Raw genomic sequence first — 22,379 nt, 5'->3', positions numbered from 1 at the left:
CAGGTTTTACATTATTCTGGGTTGAGAAGCTGAAAGGAGAGAAAAGGGAAGGCAGTGTTGGATTTGCAATCAGAAGTGATTTGCCAAAAGACTTAGAACAACCACAAAGCATAAACAAATGCATAATGAAATTCTGGATGCCCCTTCCTTATGGACGCTTTGTAACCAATTTCTCTGTTTATGCTCCTACACTTTCAGATAGCGAGGAAAATATCCAAGCATTTTATGACGAACTTAGAAGTGTTCTGTTGTCCTTTTGAATGAGAAGTTGGTTGTGTTTGTTGACTTTAAGGCACGTGTTGATAGTGACTATGGTGCTTGAAAATGTGTGTCCACATGTGATTCCCGAAGAACAATGTGGTTTCAGACCTGAGCGAGGAACAATGGACATATTTTCTGCGAGGCAGGTTTAGGAGAAATGCTTAGTGGAACAAATGCCACTATACCAGGTCTTTATAGATTTGACTAAAGTATTTGACATGGTAAACAGAGAGGCACTGCGGATTGCTTTGTGTAAACTTGGTTGCCCAACATATTTTGTGAGAATCTTCAAGGAACTACACAGAAACATGAAAGCTCAAGTATTCTTTTTAATGGTGAGCTATCTCATGAATTTTCGGTAGACAGTGGTGTCAAACAGGGAGATAGTCCTGCCCCTACACTTTTTCTCTATTTATTTTGTTGCATTGCTTTGGTATACTTTCGAGTATTCCAACCGAGTAATCGGAATCAGATTCCAGACATCTGACCCGGTTTAACTGCAAAGGAAAGGCTTTCAAAACACTTCTGAAAGAATTACATTACACCGATGACGCTGATTTCTTGGCACACTTAGAGAGGGATATGTAACATATAATGGACAGATTTTCCACTGCATGTGTACATTCCGGCCTCACAATTAATCTTCGGAAAACTAGAGCAATGTTTACTCCCACGCCGGGACAAACATTCTGAACCAAACATTTTTGTGAATGGAACAAAGTTAGAAGTCATTGACACTTTTGTTTGCCTTGGAAACACACTGTCAAGAGATAGTTGTCATGATGTAGAGATATACTATCGACTAGGGAAGGGAAGTGCTGCATTTGGAAAGCTCAAAAAGCGAATATGGGCGGATAGAGATATTTCCCTGCAGACAAAACTCAGTGTCTATAAAAAACGTGTGTATTTACTGCACTTCTTTATTCGAGTGAGACGTGGACCACTTACAGGTGTCGTATGAAAATGTAGGAGAGATTTCATACTCAGACGCATTTTGGGAGCCAAGTGGGAATGTTTCGTACCAGATACAGAAGTTTTGCGAGTGGAAAATTGTAGCTCAGTTGAACAACATGTTATCGTGGCTCAAATGAGATGGTCCTGGACATGTTATTAGAATGAAAGATGGGCAATTGCCAAAGGGTTTTTTTTATAAGTTCAACTCTGATAAGCGACCACAGCATAAGCCGCAGAAAAGGTATAAAGACTGCATGAAGGGAAACTTGAAGAAACTAGATATGATTGAGAAATTGATGAGAGATGCTGTTAGGACTTGTTGTAGCGGAAGGAAAATATGATTCAGCACTCTGAGCTGAAATGGACCTGTCGCAAAGAACTGAAATCAACAGTCAACATTGGATATGCATTATGTGTGATCGTGTTCTGTTGTCAAAAGCAGGATACGTGAAGCATATAAAGTCACGTGAAGATCGTAATGCCCAGGTAGGTAATAATCTTGGACACCAACCACCTCTTACGACTTGTGTCATATGTCACAAAGCTTCTAAGACAATATCTGGACTTCAAAGACATGCTAGTTCAGAAAAGCATTCCTCCAGAATTCGATTCCAGACGGCAAAGATGTTGAAGAAAAGAAACTTGAATATTTGTCACTTGTGTTTTAAACCCTGTCAGTGTGCAGTTGGTCTTAAAAGTCATCTGAGCGCTCATCAACGGAGGGATTGTGCTGTGTGATGGGATGTCGTGTACGTGTTGATGAGACGGCTATAATCTATCAAGATGAAGCAATCATCATATATACACACATATATATATACACATACATATATAGATAATATATACACACACATATATATACACATACATATATAGATATATATTTATATATGATATATATACACACACGCATATATATATATATATATATATACATACACACAAAAATACACATACATATATGTATGTATGTATGTATGTATGTATGTATGTATGTATGTATGTATGACTGGTACTCCATCGGTCACACTGATAAGGATTCCAGGTTGTATATATTTGAATTAATATATGCAAAGTACAAGATATCACAAATATCACAAAATGATGTTATCAATCAGATCATAATTGACTGATGTAATTCACTAAAGTAGGATTAAAACAAAAAGTTCCAGAACAATATCAGTTGTTATGAGTTGTGTGGACAAATACAGACTCAAATGCACACACATATATATATGTATATATTTATAAATATATATACACAGAGGCACGCACACACACATACACAGAGACACAGACACATACACACATACATGCACACAGACACACACGCATGTATATATATATATATATATATATATATATATTTATACGAGGGTGTGCTGAAGAGTTACTGCTTTGTGTAAAAATAATATACGACGGACGATCAATTAATTATGATTTTATTCAACATATCCCCCTCTCAGATATAGATACATTTATTGCTTCGGTCCTTGAGCTTTTCTAAGCCCTGTAATCAGACCATAATTGACTGATGTAATTAACTGAAGTAGCATCAACACAAAATGTTCCAGAACAACATCAAAGAGAAGAAAATGAAACTAAAAGTGGTTAGTATTCTTCCTTGAAAAGTCCAAATATTCTGTGATCCACTTGGTACTGAAAAATACGATGGAATAAAATATTCATCTTTAATTGTATCATATTGTAATTATAGCAAATAATTACCGCATGTATTTGAAATATATCATATGTGTACATGGTCGATAGAACAGATTCTGTATCTCCTTCATCCAAGCCTATCACACTGTCTGAAAGATATAATCCATACAGTCGAAACACCCCTCTTCACCTACTCTAAACAAGACTATGGTCGTTTCATCTGCAGTGAATGTGATGACCTCAGTTTTGGGGGAAGCAAAAGCCATTGTGCTTATTGGCTAACTCCATCAACCGAGAGTGAACCTGGGCTCTCTACACATTCGGATTCAATCTCCCATGTGTAAAAACGTGCCTCCTTGCCACAATGTAAACTTCCATTTAATCAAAATATCCTTGGCCTGAAGAGTAGCCTGCGGTACAGACCTCGCTTGGATATTTACCACTTCCGAAGTTCCGATCGCCATGAAACGTATGTAGCCCGGATCTTATCTACTCCATTCCTTAACTATTGTACTCTTATTCGCATACCAGCAACCCTGGTCGCCCACCGTGAAATATAAAAAGGACGTTTTTCGGTTTATCGTACTTCGATACGAAAAAGATCCACAATTTTTCCGTCTCAATAAACCATTATAGTCCCTGAAAGTTGTTTTTATATTTACTACGGATTGCTATATATATATAAAGTGTGAGAAAGAGACACAGAGAGCAAAAGGTAGATAGATAGATAGATAGATAGATAGATAGATAGATAGATAGATTCATGTACGTGTATAGACCTGTGGACATATGATAAAGCAGCAAAGAAATTTATTGAAGGAAACATAGGAAAGTTACCTGGACAAGAACGTTCCTTTAATTCAGGAAGAAGATCTGACCAAAAGCCACATACATTGTACATAGACGTATCCTTATTCTCCATCTTTGTTTTCTTGTCAATCACAAAATATTTCTGGTTTTTGGGTGTGAATTTCGACCATGGTTCATTGGAGCAGTCAGCACAGTCACCATTATTAGGATTACTAGAGAAAAGAAAAAGAGTGGTACTATTTTAGGCAAATGAAAAGAAATGTATTGTTAGAATAGAACGTCAGACAATATGTTGTGCAGTAGAGCTTTAAGGGCTTTCATATTGCGAGTTGAAAATTTGGCCACGGTCACATTTACTTGTCATTTACTCTGCATAGGCAACACAAAGTACTATTTTGAAGGAGAGGGTTTCACAGTGCAATCTCAGTATTGCTTACACTGCTATAAGTATTAGTTGGGTAGCAGCTTCTGCGCCGGGGAAGTGGAGATATCTGTTGCTCTGGGTATAGCTGGGGTGAATGGATTCTGTTGCTTTAATTGGACTAACATGTAATGTTATTCCTAGAATTCGATAAAGTCGTTAATCGAGGCAGGAAGTAGGGAGAATGAAATCAAAAAGGGGTGTCAATGTGTGTGCCAACATACTTATTTTTCCAAATCAGATTATTATTATTATTGTTGTTGTGTTGTTGTTGTGATTGTTGTTTTTAATGTTGTTGTTGTTATTGCTATTATTATTATTATTATTATTATTATTATTATTATTATTATTATTATTATTATTATTATTAACGCGGCGAACTAGCAGAATCGTTAGCACGCAGGGCAAAATGCTTAGTGGTATTTCGTCCGTTTTCACGTTCTGATTTCAAATTCCCCCAAGGTCAAATTTGCTTTACATTCTTTCGGGATCGATAAAATAAGTATCAGTTGAATACCATACCGGGATCGATCTAACTGATTCATGCCCGCTCCTAAAATTGTTACCCATATGGCAAAATTGGAAACCATTATTATTATTGTTGTTGTTGTTGACGTTATTGTTGCTGTTATTGTGATTACTATTATTATTATTATTATTATTATTATTATTATTATTATTATTATTATTATTGTTGTTGTTGTTGTTGTTGTTGTTGTTGTTGTTGTTGTTGTTGTTGTTGTTGTTAACATCTTTCAATTCTGTTTCCATTTTTGCCGAGTGTCTTCCTGACACCTAGGGCAGAGAAGCATACTGTATACTTTGGTAGGCCATTAAAACAAACACACCAGATAGATCATTTACAGAGTCATGTGATAGAGAAAAGGGATAAATAGAAAATAGAAAAGTAAACAAATAAAATAAAAGTGGGAAAAGTAATGAAAATTCAGAGCGACAATGCTCTTCTCAGTACGTGTGACGTGCATGGAGGGTAAGCCAGGAATAATTTTCAGTTCCTTTTTTTTTTTATCATTCCAAGGGCTCCTACAATTACTGGTATTGTAAACGCCATGAGATGCCGCAACTTTTCGATTAGTAAATTTTGTTATTTTCTGAGCTTATGAAATTCTTTCACCGAGGTATTATGGTCAGAAGATAGGCTCATGTCAATCAATAAAAACAGACTTTATTGCTTTTGTCTTACACAACAATATCTGGTTTATTTTCCTTGATGGTCTGATTTGTACGTACTGGGAAGTCCCAAAGAATAGTTACCTTTTTTTCCCCTCTGTTACAACCTCAAAGTAAGACTTGTACCATTTCTCAGCAGTTTTGATTCTATAACGCCGGCACATTATCCAATGTAGATACTCGCCAAATCTGTCATGTCTTAATGTATACTCCACATGTGATAAAACCTTACATCCAGAGATTAGGTTGTCGACTGTTTCTATCCCATCGTTGCAGTATCAGCACTTTGTGTCTACACCATTTTTCATCATATTGGTTTGATAGTTCCGAGTCAATAAGCTCTGATCTTGGGCAGCCAAGACAAAGCCTTCACACTTTGCTTTTAGCCTTGAGCTCCGTAGTCACTGATGGGTGTGCTTCAGGTCTAAATCAGCTTGTTTGTTACGGACCACATACTTGCCATGCAGAGGTTTTTGTTCCCACCTATCAGTCAATTGTTCAAACGCATTTTGCTTTGCTATTGATTTCACATTCTTTGCAACTACAGTTGCTGCACTTCGCTCATGCTGTTCAACCTGGGTATTATGCATAAACTCGCTTGAAATTTTTTGCTCTCCTTCATAACAGAATGAAGATTCTTACGTCTTTCATAGTTTTCAACGAGCTTTAGCATTCAGTCGTTAGATATTTCAAGATACCTTGCCAGTCCAATTGTGGTGGTTTTGTAGATGAATTCAAATTCGATCAAGCCTCGACATCCTTGAGCTCAGGGTAGGTAAAGACGATCTGCGCTTGTTTTTGGCTGGTGGATCTTATTGCAAGTCAACAGTTTACGCATTTTCCTGTCAATCTTCCTTATTTCGCTCATATTCCAGTTCGACACTTTGAAACTATAAATAACAATCGGAACTGCTAAGGAATTTATAGCCAACACTTTGTTACGCGCATTTATTATTATTATTATTATTCAGTAGTTTTATTTTTATAACGTGCTTTCACTTCACTGCCGAGCACAGCTCTGTGTGCCTTGGGTATGTGCTGTGGTTTGCTGTGGTGCTCTTATGGTTACTGTATTGAAAGTGTTTTGCGTAGGATGTGCGCAGTGCCCAGTAGTGCAATTTTCTGTATGTTATATATATTTGTAAGTCCTGGTGTTATTGTTATTATTATTATTATTATTATTATTATTATTATTATTATTATTATTATTATTATTATTATTATTATTATTCAGTAGTTTTATTTTTATAACGTGCTTTCACTTCACTACCGAGCGCAGCTCTGTGCGCCTTGGGTATGTGCTGTGGTTTGCTGTGGTGCTCTTATGTTTACTGTATTGAAAGTGTTTTGCGTAGAATGTGTGCAGTACCCAGTAGTGCAATTTTCTGTATGTTATATATATTTGTAAGTCCTGGTGTTTTTGTTATGTATTTGTCTGAATATTTTTTTATTATACCTAAGGCACCTACTATGATAGGAATTGTTTCTGTTTTTAGATTCCACATTCGAGTTATCTCTATTTCCAGGTCTTTGTATTTTGAAAGTTTTTCCATTTCTTTTAGAGAAACGTTGTCATCTGCTGGTATTGATACATCAATTAGAAAGCATTTTTTTTTCTTCATGATCTTTGACAACTATATCTGGTCTATTTGCCTTAATTTCTCTATCTGTGTGTATTGGCATATCCCAGAGTATGGTTGCTTTCTCGTTTTCTGTGACCTTTTCTGGCGTGTGTTTATACCATCTTTTTTCTGTTGCTATTCCATAATGTTGGCATAGCTTCCAGTGTATATAGGTCCCAGCTCTGTCGTGTCTGTGAATATATTCCTTCTTAGCCAGGACTGGGCAGCCAGAGATAATATGATTTATTGTTTCTTGTCGATCTCCACATATTCTACAGTTACTTGTTATATTTCTTTTCATTATGTGTTTTTGGTAATTTCTGGTAGGGAGGCTTTGGTCTTGTGCAGCAATTAAAAATCCTTCAGTCTCTGCTTTGAGTCCTGAGCTTCTCAGCCATTGCTGGGATTTTTCTCTGTCTATTTCTTTCGCATTTAGTTTAGCCCAGTATTTACCATGTAGGGGCTTTTCTTGCCATCGTTTTATCATGGTCCGTTGCTGTTCTAGTTTTAGTTTGGATTTCATTTGTTTTATAGCTTTTGTTGTTTCTTCTTCTTCTTCGTATTTGTTAGGTAGATTGATTTCTTGTTTGTATTTGTCAGCTTCCTTAAATACTGAAAACAGTTTTTTGTTTTGCTCGTGTTTTGTGGCTATTTGTATTAGTTTCCCTTGCTTCTGGAGTAGGTATTTTTGCAGTCCTATGGTGGTTATTTTATAATAGTTTTCTAGCTGTATAAGACCCCTGCCACCTTCTGTGCGTTGTATATATAGCCTTTCTATGTCAGATTTTGGGTGGTGCATCCTATATCCTGTCATTATTTTTCTTGTTTTCCTGTCTATTTTACATAGTTCGTTTAGTGTCCAGTTAAGGATGTTGTAGCTGTAGCTTATAACTGGGACAGCTAAAGTGTTGATACCTATTATCTTGTTTTTAGCATTGAGCTCTGTTTTTAGTATTGATCTAACTCGTCTATAGTACTCTTTCTTTATTTTTTCTTTCATTTGTGTATGTTGTATCCTATCTAGTTCATTGACTCCTAAATACTTATATGGTTGGCTTTCGTCTAGTTCTCTTATTTCATTGGCTTTATCTAGTGTTATATTGCTACTTTTAACTAATTTTCCTCTTTTCAGGGTTGCTTTGGCACATTTTTCTAATCCGAATTTCATTTCTATTTCCTTGGTAAAGCCGTGTACTGTCTGTAGTAGTGTTTCTAGCTCTTTGTCGTTTTTTGCATATAATTTTAGGTCATCCATATATAGAAGGTGGCTGACTGTTTTTCCATAGCATTTGTAACCGCATCCAGTTCTATTTAGCAATTCTGTTAAAGGTGTGAGTGCCAGGCAGAACAGGAGTGGAGAGAGCGTGTCTCCCTGGAATATTCCTCTTCTAATGGGGATGGCTTTCGTTTTCACAAGTCCCTCTTTTGTTTGGAGCTGTAGCACTGTCTGCCATTTTTATTATTATTATTATTATTATTATTATTATTATTGTTATTATTATTATTATTATTATTATTATTATTATTATTATTATTGTTATTATTATTATTATTATTATTATTATTATTATTATTATTATTATTATTATTATTGTTATTATTATTATTGTTCAGTAGTTTTATTTTTATAACGTGCTTTCACTTCACTACCGAGCACAGCTCTGTGTGCCTTGGGTATGTGCTGTGGTTTGCTGTGATGCTCTTATGGTTACTGTATTAAAAGTGTTTTGCGTAGGATGTGCGCAGTGCCCAGTAGTGCAATTTTCTGTATGTTATATATATTTGTAAGTCCTGGTGTTATTGTTATTATTATTATTATTATTATTATTATTATTATTATTATTATTATTGTTATTATTATTATTATTATTATTATTATTATTATTATTATTATTATTATTATTATTATTATTAGTTAATCGACACGTTACTCCCGGAGTGTGTTCTTATTCAGTTTGTTACAAACATTTATACAAATTAAATTTGTTATTGTTACATATATAAACTAGCCAGGATCTAGGGGAATTGATTAGTTCTTTTCCATCTGTAACCCTTTGGAGCTATTTTGTAGTTTGTTTAGGCTAAGTACCCATCAGATTTTTGCTCAAAAAGTAGGAAGATGGCGAACAAGAGTTGTTCGTCCACTGAAAGGAACAGCTGGCCATCGTGAAAGACAATGTCATCTTTAGCAGCAGTAGCAACAGCAGCAGCTGGTACTAAATATTCATGGTACTGTCCCGCAAGAAGCAAATTTTCGGAATGACGTTTGTGCATGTGTGTGAGTTATAAACATATTAACCTCTCTTGATATATAGAGATTACAAGAGACAAGATAAAGGCGAGAATAGCAAAACCAAAATGTCGTATACAAGTCAATCTTACCTTGATTTAGAAAAGTTTGCAAAATAACTTGACATCATTTCTGACACTCCTTTATCTTCTGATGAATAATTCTGTCCATATAACACTTGCGAAAACACATAGTATATATCATTTCCGTGTATGGTACCCATCCATTCCGGCCAGGGCGAATCATTTGACCGATATTCAAAAGAATACATGTAAACATTGGAATGGGTACTCCATTCCCGGGAAAAATTAATAGCAGGACATTTAAATATGGTATCACCAGCTACTTGGTCAAGTACGTATCTGTATTTTTCAGTTTCAGAGGAGGAGTAGACATTAGAACCATAAACATAAAAGATGGAATCAAGCTGCACAGAATTTACTTGTGCTGGTTCAATCACTTCTTTTATTAATTTATGTGCGAGAGAATTGTTTATTGGAACAGTTTTGTTAGTGGTGAAATATTTGGGGAAACCAGATAAAAGAAAAAGACTGCCTTCATTTTTAACAAAGCCTATTAACACATCTTTTTTAATTGCTTTACTTTGTAGAGCTTTGTTTGGCTTCGCTTGTAAGAAATAGTTATCGATAATGGGGGCAAAAGGAATTCCAAAGAATCCTTTTAAATTATGAAGTTGTCCCAGGGATAGTTTTTCAGTTTTGGCATTTAGAAAGCAATTTAACATCTGCTCATCGTTCTCAGTTGGACATCTCAGGAAAGCAGCCATTTCTTTCGCTCTATTTATATTTTCCTCTTTTGTCTTAATTGCCCAGTCAGCGTTAGATGTCCCACTCATTATTATAGCATTCCTGAAAAGATTCCGAGACATTGGTGAAATAACATGCATACTAACAGATACTGCACCAGCACTTTCTCCAAACAGTGTCAGTTTATCAGGGTCTCCACCGAATGATGCAATATTATCGTGAATCCACTTTATAGCGAGGTTTTGATCAAGCAGTCCCATATTACCTGGAGCACGCTCGTCATTTAAGGAAAGGAAACCAAAGGGCCCTAATCTGTAATTAAATGATGCAACAATAATATTTTGACTGACAGCTAACCATTTTCCATCGTATATGCCCAACGTGCTTGATCCAAATATAAATCCACCTCCATATATCCAAATCATCGTGGTTAAATTTGAACGGGACTTCCGTGCTTCTGTTGGCGTCCAAATATTTAAATAAAGACAGTCTTCGCTTATATTAGCTTTTATTTTCCACAGATCTGCACCTGGAACATCATTAAACGTATTATCTTCAAATTGTGCACACGCCGAAACATGTTCCTTCGTTTCTTTTATACCACTCCACCGTTCAATTTGTTCAGGTCTTCTAAATCTTAGATTACCAACGGGAGGTTTCGCAAATGGTATTCCAAGAAATACATCAAGCTTAACATTCTGAACTAAAACTGTTGATCCATTAATCTTCCCAGTGGTAGTATCAATTATCTGGTCTTCTGCATGGACAAAAGTTTTTAATAGAGAAATTATTAAAATATATTTCATTCCTTCCATGATACGAATGGGTAAAATGTCGACGGAATTCTGAAAGAAAGAAAAAGTATTTTATTAAAAAAAACATATTTGAATGAGTCTTGAGGCAAAATAATTTAATTAATTTTCGCTTGTTTTCTAATGCCACAATATATCATAATGGAACATATATGTGTTACTGTATAAAGTTACATCTATTTATTTATTTACCTGTGTGTGTGTGTGTGTGCGTGTGTGTGTGTGTGTGTGTGTGTGTGTGTGTGTGAGTGTCTGTGTGTGTTTGTGTGTGTGTGTGTGTGTGCGTGTGTGTGTGTTTGCATTTGTGTGTTCATGTATTACTACCAATCATAGATATGAGGGAGGAGTTGGCGATCACCCCAAGTGACGCAGAAAACAAATAACGATATGGTTCACTCCACTGCCCATCGTGAATGTGACCTCTGACGGTGTATGCAAATATAATGTGCTTCAGTATGTTGTGCGATGATGTCTAACTATAAATTGATTCGAACCGGTAAAAAGTCACTTAATAAATACGAGGCCGTAAATACATACAGGCATGCATACTTACATACATGCATACATACGTACGTATCGACCTCAATGGCCTTTGCTCACTGCCAGTCACATACGCAGACGACATTTGTGCACATGATATACTGGAAACAAGCAATATTCGTTGGCATAAGCATAGGCGCCCCAATCTGGCGTACTTGCTACACGCTGCAGAGATGATTTTTGTCTCTTTACGATATAAATTGTGTTTTAAACACAGCACTTCTATAATACATGCTATCTGTAGAAGAATAGCGCTGTTATTTTCCCTTCAACTGTATATTTATATTATGTACTAGCATCTAAACCCTGTTTCACCCGGTCTGTTTGGATGATGTGGCTGTGATCGGTTTCGGTTATGCATAATCTATAACAGTGTTTCTCAACGCTGGGAGGGCGGAAGTCTTTCCAAAATATCTTTGCAGGAAACAGCTTCAGGAGTTGTGAAGAAAGAATTTCTAGGTAGTCTGTTTATGGGAACTATTCTATTGGACCTCTGTCTAATCACGTCTTTTAAGGTACACACACATACATAGAAAATGTTAGGTCATAGTAGAAAATTTTACGATAGTTTATTTATGGAAAAGATTATGTTAAATGTTTGAAATGCAAATCTATGAATGAAAATTTAAGTTCAGACCTCTGCATGGTAGGTAGACCTGGTAGAAATAGCAGCCATATCTCCCTCAAAACACCCTATTGTATTAATGAGACAATTCTGCGTATTATGTAGTTTGAATGAGAACCTGTAAGGTGTGTAAGGAACTGGTTGTGTTAGTGGCAGAAGAAAGGGGAATTGCATTAGAAAAAGTTTTAATCGATGTTCTCGGTAAGTATGGTAACTAGGAAAAAGTAGAAGAAGCATTAAGAAGTTGACGTTAAGAATTGCTTAAACAGAAAATGAAGCTGTCAGAATTAACGGGGAAATTGTATGTTAGAATTAATAGCAGACGTATCCAATTAAAGAAAAGTGAAGATAAAAGCTAAGTGAAGATGTGTGGAATAGGTAATTGTTATGCGCTTATAGAAAATAATTTATATTATAGAATAGATACATACCTGTTGAAGACGAAAATGTATGTGAGAGCTATTGTATTGGACGTGTGTATAATCATAGAGAAAGTGAAAGACATATGAAATGGACGTGTGTGTGTTTTTTGCGGCTAATTTGGCGGGAGTTTTGCAGTCAGCAGGAGGTGGTTTGTGTTTTATCTCTCGATCAATGGCCGGATAAGTGAAAATATTTTTTTAATATGTGTTTTGGGGAAAGGGGATCTTTTGAAGTGGGCGTCAAATGAAAACGGACATGGGCAGTTTTATGAGTGAATTTCTTTTGAAGTTGGCGTAAGACGGAAGAATTGATGTGCGTGCGTATGTGTGTGTGTGTGTGTGTGTGTGTGTGTGTTTGATGGGGGTGTGCGATAGAGAGTAATGTTGATCGCGTGTGTGTTTATGAGAGAGAGAGAGAGAGAGAGAGAGAGAGAGAGAGTAATAGAGAAAAACCGAGAGAGAGAGAGTGGTTATGCATGTATGTATGTATGTATGTATGCATGAATGGCTTCAGGGACACACAGTCACATACACACAGGCACGCACGCATGTCATTTTAATAGATTTTCTTGGTAACTATGGGGGTAGGGAAGCCCGTTCCAATCTATGCACCCGTCTCCATATGTGTGCCATTTTTCACGCGAATCCACCCAACCGTTTGGCCGTGAAACTTGAGACAAAAAAGAATAGAACGGTCGCCCATGTTCAATTTATATTATAGAAGATGATACATAGAGGGTTATTTTAATTTAATATTATTTCTGTTGCATATAATGGGTTATCATTCCGGCGAGCATCTAATCGAATTACAAGTGAAGATTTATGCACCGTTTTCTTCATATCGGATGTGATAACTCTTGTCTAAGCATGATACTGTCTGTATGTACACGTCATTAATATGGTTCAATGAGGCTGAAATGCATCTGGTATTCTTACTAACTCAAGCTGAAACACGTTTCATCCCCCTTCATTATATATATTGTGATTTTAAACGCAACACATCCATTATATATGTTACCTATGACATCTAGCGCCGTAAATATCTGTTCTACGTTAGACTAACATTAAGAACGATACATGGTGACTATTTTAATTCAATATTCTTTCAGTTGCATATAATAGATGAATATATAATAAATACAAGGCGATGAACAAGTAGAATCGTTAGCACGCCGGGTAAAATGCTTTGCAGCATTTCATCTACCTTTACTACATTGAATCGCATTTGTCGTGTTCTTGGGCCAATCGCAATAATACAGATACGTATTGGCATGCTCTATGGGATGTTCTTTTTGATGTGTAAAGGATGGCAAGAGTAGAAATTCAAACTTTGGTGTGCGTATCCGTTTTATTTTATTATTTTTAATTTTGTTGTTTTTGTTTTTGTAAAATATGTCTGTTGTGATTGTGGAGTTGTGCATTTTTATGTGAATATTCAAGAATGGTAATTCATTGAAAATGAATTCTGTCGGGAATTTGATGGATGGGTGAAGTGTGCTGAGTATATTATTAAATATTTGTAGGTCCTCATTTGATTTGTCCCAAAATATAAATCAGCCATCAAGGAAGCGTTTCCTCTTTTTAATGACGTAATTCTTGCAATCATGATTAATAGCCCTCTCGACCTTCTTGTAAAGCTTTTCTTCCAAATATCCCATGAGTAGGTTAACATATGTGTGTGAAAAGCTCGTACCCATAGCCGTGCCCTTTTTTCTGTCGATATGTTTTATTATCTAAAAGCAATGTTTTATTATCTAAAAGAAATTCTCTCCAAAATTAAATGGTTGAAAGAGAAGCAGAAGAACTATATTTTGTGAAAAAAATGGAAAGAGAAACAGAAACAATATACATGAATACCCGTTCAAATGAAATAAGCTATGAATACTACACGGTAAGCTCGCACGGACGCTGTGCCTAGCTAATGCGACTGGAGGGAAATAATGCAAATGGATGTTGCACAGAACGCTATATTGCTGTCTAACAATATTCACATACCATGTAAGGTAACTGTAAGGTAACATCAATGTATGCTAGATGGTTCTAGTGGCTGTCAAGAAAACTTATTCTGGGTCATTTTACTATTTTATATAATGATGATGATGGATGAAAGGGAAACATTTATATTACACTATTACTGTTATTTCTGAATGTGGTTCCAATGATGAGATACATGTATGACAGTGGGATTTTTTGATAACTGTTGTTCTTATAGAACCTACATATACCAGAGAAAGAATACTAGAACCATTTTATCACTGATTAAGAGCGATATCTAATGTATCTGCCTGGCAAAGTAATTCGTGAAAAATATCTGTTTTGAATTATCTTATCAAAGCAAGCAAGAAAAAGAAAAATAATTCTACAAAATCATGAAAGGTAATCAAAAATATAACACAAATTATTTTTTATGATCTCGCTTTATTTTCCTGATTTATGAATGTTGTGTTTGTTCGTGCAAAACGTGGGATTACACTGAAGATGGGATTTGATTACACAGGTGTCAAGAAACATAAATTTTCATAAGACTTTAAACACTTTATTTTTCAAACTTTACAGTAGTAACCGACCGTACCAACTTAAGAATTAAACAGTTTTTCTTCTTCTTCCTCTCTTTCCTAATCCTTCTCATCCCACTTCCTGAAATTGACATCTTCTTGAAAGCTCATCTAGCCCTTGTGAGAAAATGTGCTAATTTATAAATATGTTGATAGGTACACAATGAGAAAGAGAAAGAGAAAAGACAAAAAAAAAATGTTTTATAATGAAATTGCAATGGGTTGACATCAAATTGAGAAACCTCTCTCACTCTCTTTATCTATCTATCTATCTGTCTATCTATCTATCTATCTATCTATCTATCTATCTATCTATCGATCTATCTATCTATCTATCTGTCTATCTATCTATCTATCTGTCTATCTATCTATTTATTTATCTGTCTATCTATCTATCTTTTCCCCACCCTTTACTTTTCTCCCTCTATTTTCTTTTTTCTTTTTTCCTCTTCCTCTCTTGTCTCCAAAACAAACAATATAATTGAAAATAAACCTCTCACTAGGTCTATTTTCCCGCTCTTTGTTTTTACTTCTTCCCCACCAAAAAAAAAACTATATATATATATTTTTCATGATTAAAAGCCCTCTTGACCTTCTTGTAAAGTTTTTCATTCAAGTATCCCATGAGTAGGTTGGCATATGAGGGTACAAAGCTCGTACCCATAGCCGTGCCGTGCCCTTTTTTCTGTGGATATGTTTTCTTATCTAAAAGCAATAACTCTCAAAAATTGAATGTTTGAAGCAAAAAATATCTGATTCACATAAAAGAACAAGAAAACGTTCAGGTTTTATTATTTTTGGTTTTAATTTCGTCTTGACGAGTTCGATAAACGAACGAAAGCGCTAAGGAATTACTCTAATCGACCCCAGAACTTATTCTTTGTAAGCTTGGTATTTATTGTATCGGTCTCTTGCCGAACCGCAAGTTTATGGAGACGTAAACACACCAACATCGGTGGTCAAGCGACAACATTGAGGTCCTGGAAATAATTAAACTCCCTGGATAGACAGTGTATGCTATGGAAGGCCATATGTGTTTCAGTAAGACTCGGCACTATCACACATGACTCTGGTTACACAGGAATGAATGGCTGAAAATTTTCATGATCACATAACCCCTAACATTTGGTCTCCTAATTCCCCCAGATCTCAGTCCATTGGACTATTACATGCGGAACGTTGTTGACAGAAAAGGGTTTAATTAACACACCCATAACACTAAAGACTCTTTGAAAGCTGGCATAGTCAGAGTAATGTCCAAAATGAACCAGGACAACTTGATTCAAGCATGTTGATGATTTAGATCTCATATAGAAGTAGATGCTGAAGCTGAAAATAGTTCTATTGAATAACCATTATTGAAAAAAAAGCTTATTTTTATCCTGATCGCATTATTGGCTAAATAAAGTTGTGTTATTATGTATCCGTTTTTATAAACATAAATATGTCCTCAAATATCTTACGCACCTTGTATGTGTTTGTCTATATATACATATATATATATATATATATATATATATATATATATATATATATATATATATATATATATATATATATAAGTATATATATATATATATGTATACGCATATATATATATATATATATATATATATATATGTATGTTTGTATGGACACACATACATATATATATGTATGTATATATAAATAAATATATATATATATGCGTGTGTGTGTGTGTGTGTGTGTGTGTGTGTGTGTATACACACACACACAGCATGAGAGGGAGAGAGGTGGCTTGTATTTATAGACAACATTCTACAGTACCATTTTCAGCCTTAAACGACGGACATTCTATGTATATGGATACAAATATGTATATATATATATATATATATATATATATATATATATATATATATATATATATATATATATATATATATATATATATATATATATATATATATATATATATATATATATATATATATATATATATATAAGTAGCAAGAATACTGGAGATTCAGTAAACAACACGTGGTGAAATTATGAGTTGAAAAAATGTAAAGAAAAATGAAGAAAAATGCCTTCGTTTCGCGTAGTTTAATATTTTTTTATATAAATATATACATATTGAACATATTAAATATATATACACACACACATATATATATATATATATATATATATATATATATATATATATATATAAGTATGTGTGTGTGAGAGTGCACGTGCGTGTGTGCTTGTGTTTATGTGTTTGTGTGTGTGTATGCGTGTGTGCGCGCGTGTATGTTCGAGTATGTGTGTGTGTACAGAGAAAAAGTCACCCAGATAAATCGAAAAGTATGTAAAAATATAAATACCTCTGTTTTCGGATCGCTCTAACTCATTCACGTCTCCCAGCACTGTATAAATTGCTTCACCTGTCGCAGCAAATACATATATGTTTATACACGTATATATATATTTCTGTGTATGAGTTTGTGCGCAGGTGTCTATGAGTGGACGGACTTTTTTAGTTTGCGTGTACTGAATATATTGTACGTCTGTATATAGTATATATGTATGTGTGCATATATATGTTTTCGAGCATTATCATCACCAGTGAGTGTGACACTGCATATAAGTTTATGCGTATATTTTGTGTGGGCAACACTACACTGTATATGTGTATGAGATTATTTGTGTGTTTGCGTATATTTTTATGCGTGCGTGTGTGAAGGGAGGTGCATGCGCGTGGCATGTGAACTTGTTTAAGCAAGTAAATGCAGGTATGAGAAGGACGAAAGTGATAGAGAGGCAATGAAGAAGAAACAAAATGAGTCATATTCCAATAGACAATGCATACCTATACGAGGAGTGGATTTTCTTCTGAAATCATGTCAAGGAAAATGGGGAAAATGCAGAGGCCAACAAAGAAATAAGAGAGGATGAGAAAAAGAGAAATAGAGAGAGAAAGAGAAATAGAGAGAGAAAGAGAAAGAAAGAGAAAGAAAGAAGGAAAGAGAGACAAAAATGATAGACAACGTAGAAAAGAAATCATATTCTGATGATATTGATCAGAAGCACCATTGTTCTGTAAATATTCATTTGAATGTTGCAATACAGATTTGTTACTGTTGAGTTCTATAATCACCAACGTAATATTATACCGAGCACAAGAACCCTGACAAGAGATCAAAAGTAAGAGTACAATAACAATCAATATAAAGTAATTGCCATTGTTAAGTAAGTACTAAGATATGACATTTTTCATATGTAATCATTGCTTTTCTAAAACATTATCTAACGTATGCATACAAGTTGAGTTTATTTTTTAGAATATTCACAGGATTAAATAGCTCATTAATACGAACATTAAAGTCTTCACTAATCAAATATTATAAATAAATTTTTTTATATGAAATCTAGAGCCCCAGCTGCAGTAAAACTGTTGCTGTGTTTTAACAATTCCATCAATTATGTCATATGATATCTATATATAGACGTTGGACAAATTTATAAAAAGACCGCTTTTTTCTAACTCTTTTTATATTGGCAACATGACAAATTCAAAACTGTTCTAGTATGTATGTACTCAAATGCATTACATGTTCCCTGTACATTTTGCATAGCTCTCAAATATATATTTAAATCAAAATTAAAATGCAAGACCCGCCTAAGTTCCAATGGAGCCAGGTGTGGATATCCGGAGCATCTGTCAATGATACTGCTGAAGGTTTTAATTTTTCGAGAGGCAGAGTCTCTGAAATTATGTTCGGATTCCAAAACCAAGTTGAAGCTAGCTCTAGCAAGCTGGATGGAAAGTAAAGGTCACAAAGGGGAACCGCAGAATAGGAAGACTTATTGAAATACTCTTTATCTATGTTATTCAGCACAATGAACTACGGCAGCAAAATTATATCGAAACTGTATCACCTTACCAACCTTTAGCTAACTAAAACCATTAATTATAAACTGTCTAAAACTGGATACCATGGAAGGTTTGCAATTGGTAAACCACTCCTGTCTCCAATCAGCAATGATAAGCTAGAAAAAACAGTTTTTCCAGCCTATCGAAAGTAATTAATGCCTCGAGGAAGAAAATCCTTTTCGATGAATAATGATGCAACATTTTCTAATTTCGGGACGAGATTATGTCAAGAGACTGCTCAAGGGTGATATTAACCATGAACATACGGTCCCTGTCGTGAAGACTAGAGGTGATTCTGAAATAATAGGAGCCCTTTAGTTGCTCAACATGCAAAAAAAACTCCAAATATTATATGAGTAGTTTGGCTAATCATGTCAATTCTGGAGTATAAGCAATGTTCCCTTATGGAAGCACAATCTTCTTGGGCAATATTGTGCCAATTGAAACAGGTAATGTTATTCAGGTTTGGAACGAAAAACACAAACGTTAAGTAGAAAAAGTAGATTGCACCCAGCCCTCTCACACACATGCGCTTACAGTTACTAGTTCTCAATATAATCAATAAGTAATAGATATATATGTATATATATATATATATATATATATATATATATATATATATATATATATATATATATATATATATATATACATACATATATATATATATATATATATATATATATATATATATATATATATATATACATACATATATATATATATATATATATATATATATATATATATATATATACATACATATATATATGTATATATATATATATATATATATATATATATATATATATATATATATATATATATATATATATATATATATATATATATATATACATACATACATATATATAGATAGATATCTTTTTATTATAGCCACACAGGGCTAAATACAGAAAATGGACAAATTACAAAGTAGAGCTTTTCTTGGGGGGGGGGATAATTTCGATCAAAAGGGATCGCGGGAAGAAAAAAAAAACGTGGGGGGGGGCGATCAATAGGGATCGTGTATCACAGTCGATGTAAAAAACGGGGAACAGATTAGGTTTATCCGTGGAGAGAAAAGCCTACGGAAAAGACCACGGTCACCTCAGGCTTTTGTTTTTAAAGGTACGTGAAAATTAGTACCTTCTCTCTTTTTGTCTCTTTTTGTTACAAGTCTATGCTTAAAATGGTGTCGTCTTTCATTCTTACCATTCTTGCCACATTTATCCATTTTTTATTGAAACTTTCATTCGACAGATAGATAGATAGATAGATAGATAGATAGATAGATAGATAGATAGATAGATAGATAGATAGATAGATAGATTGATTGATTGATTGATTGATAGATAGGTATATTAGGGATACAAATTTTTATTTTTTCCTCAAAAACAATTTTCTGTATCATATTTAGATTAGCTGTTATGTATAAGTAACTAAAGTGAACTTACTTTTGAGCCATCTTTAAAAAAGTTTACCCATGCATCTATGTTTGTATTCTTATGCAAAACTTGTTTGAATATGGGCAAGGTTACACAGCACTCTTAGCATTTATAAGATCTCAGTGGTGATTAGATTGTATTGCTGAGACATCATGCTTAGTCATGAAGCAAATAATTAAGTTTTTCTTTCATTTTCACCCTTGTGTCGGTTTCAGCGTGAGATTTGCATGTCTACTAGAAGTATGCCATTCAAGAAAAGCTTCGAAGTTGTTCAGAAAAACAAGGAGAAATGGAAAAATTTGGTGCAGTTCCAGCCCCATTCATCTAGAAGTCATGTACCGGTAGAAGAAGCCTCATAGGCCAGCAGAAGTCGGATACCACTGAAGGAGCAGTTTCTTGGAAATCAATTAAAGGCTGAATTATCAAGAGAAGTGACACTATTGTGGAGAGATAAACTGAATTTTTCAATCATTTCCGAGCAATCGAAAATGTGCTTCATTTGTATGACAAATGCAACAAGAAAGGAAAATTTGAGCCATTAGAACTGTTCGATATAACCAAAGTCCACGGTGAATACCTCCATGTTGATGACAAAAAGCTGTATTCCAAAGCAAGAGCAAATTGGGTTATTCGACAAGCAAATCTGCAAGCAAGCACACTATCCATCCTTCCAAGAGAAGTAGATGCTCTAATGCTAAAACCTCCCATTCTATATCAAACCTGAATACTGACAGTGACTTTGAAGAAGAAGAGATTGAAGAATACAATTATGGTGAAGATGACAGCGTTGATCAACATGATAGTGATACTGATGGCACTTATTCCTCCACAAGAAGTCACAACAAATCTGCATTTGGTACGAGTCTTGTAACTGGAACAAACGTCTCTACCAACAAAGCTGCGAAAATCCGCAAACAGTTGTCAGATATCCCAGCTCCTAGTCAGCAAGGCATTTACAAGGCACTCTTCAAGAAACCTGATGAAATGAAGAAACACTTGATCGATACGCTACGCAATCAGAAACGGAACCTGCATTTCGATGGTAAGCATATTGACGGAAATGAATATCAAGCGGTTGTCAGCAAAAATGAAAGAAATGAAATCAAGCTGGCTGCTCTGAAGCTGTATGATGGCAAGGCTGAGATCATTGTAGAAGGATTGAAAATCGTCCTGGACTAATTTCATTTGTGAAACTCGATTTCAATTATTATTGTTGATACAAGTGTGAATACAGGACGAAAGAGTAGGGTAATGGCTAGACTGCAGAGAATGTTCTTGAGCAAAGGCTATAACAAGCCACAATTCGTGAGCTGCCAACACCATGTCTTGGGCAGAATCCTACGCGTTACTATGGATGAGGAGCTAGCAGGCGCAGGTAATTCACCCAGCATCGAATATCTTTTTGTCAAAGAACTCGCGACAAGTTTATGAAGAACTCCAAATCTCTTTCCTGAATAGAACTCGTGTCATTGAAGATCAAACTGGCTGGAGAGATGATATGAAGTTTCTGTTCCATTTATCCCGTACCTTCAGGTTCTTCCGTGAAAACAACGACCTACCTTTCATCAAGTTTCAGAAAATTCCGAACTTTAGTAACGTCAGATGGAATTCGTGAGCAATCTTAGCCCTTCTCGCATTTTCCCTTACACCACATATGACAGAAGGATTGCAGATGGTCTGCCAGTTCGTGTCATATGACTGGGCGAACCACTGGTTCAGTGACCAAGTGTATAGAGCTGAAGGTTATGCAGTGCTATCGCAAGCCTCAGTACCTTACAAGACTGCTTTGAAATGCTTGGAAAATCACTGGAAACAAGAGCCCTCAAAACTAAACATTAACAGAAGCAACCAATGCTGTGAGCGAGCAATTATGGTCATGAAAGAACAAAGCCAACACGCCATTGCGATTCGTTCTCTCTATGAGACTTGCCAAAACTTGACTATTGACTAATTTGACTTAATATGACTTACCTTCTTTTTATTGTTCTGGAATGCAGAATACAATATTTTTAACACTTATGGATTAAATGTTTTGGATCTTTTTCCATGTTTTGTTTATTATTCAACCAGAGTTCTAGTTTTTGGAAATCCACCCAAATGCAACCGAATATAAAAATTT

The 22,379-nt window shown here is 34.9% G+C and overlaps 2 protein-coding genes across 3 annotated transcripts in view; both read right to left on the bottom strand.

Annotated features, from left to right (window-relative positions):
- Positions 1–2,640: 2,640 nt before the first annotated feature.
- LOC106876840 (cholinesterase) overlaps positions 2,641–22,379 on the bottom strand; it is a 55,463-nt gene continuing 35,724 nt past the window's right edge. Inside the window, exons 1-4 of one of the 2 annotated variants that reach the window (XM_014925557.3) lie at positions 17,263–17,322; positions 9,304–10,823; positions 3,715–3,899; positions 2,641–2,874 (exon numbers count right to left, since the gene is read on the bottom strand). In XM_014925557.3, the coding sequence (XP_014781043.1) occupies positions 2,771–2,874; positions 3,715–3,899; positions 9,304–10,793 (1,779 nt within the window). In that variant the 5' untranslated portion in view covers positions 10,794–10,823; positions 17,263–17,322 and the 3' untranslated portion in view covers positions 2,641–2,770. Of the gene's footprint in view, positions 2,875–3,714; positions 3,900–9,303; positions 10,824–17,262; positions 17,323–22,379 lie in introns of those variants that run through there. The other variant, XM_089357253.1, reaches the window with a different exon arrangement.
- Positions 14,779–22,379, bottom strand: part of LOC106876841 (cholinesterase) — a 48,403-nt gene continuing 40,802 nt past the window's right edge. Inside the window, exons 3-4 of the mRNA XM_089357249.1 lie at positions 17,263–17,322; positions 14,779–15,049 (exon numbers count right to left, since the gene is read on the bottom strand). Of these exons, the coding sequence (XP_089213375.1) occupies positions 15,003–15,049; positions 17,263–17,322 (107 nt within the window). The 3' untranslated portion in view covers positions 14,779–15,002. The remainder of the gene's footprint in view (positions 15,050–17,262; positions 17,323–22,379) is intronic.

Source organism: Octopus bimaculoides, chromosome 9, assembly GCF_046866305.1.
Source record: "Octopus bimaculoides isolate indiv1 chromosome 9, ASM4686630v1, whole genome shotgun sequence".
Taxonomy (NCBI): Eukaryota; Metazoa; Mollusca; class Cephalopoda; order Octopoda; family Octopodidae; genus Octopus; species Octopus bimaculoides.
Note: the sequence above shows the minus strand (reverse complement) of the source record. Positions and strands in the feature narration are given on the sequence as shown.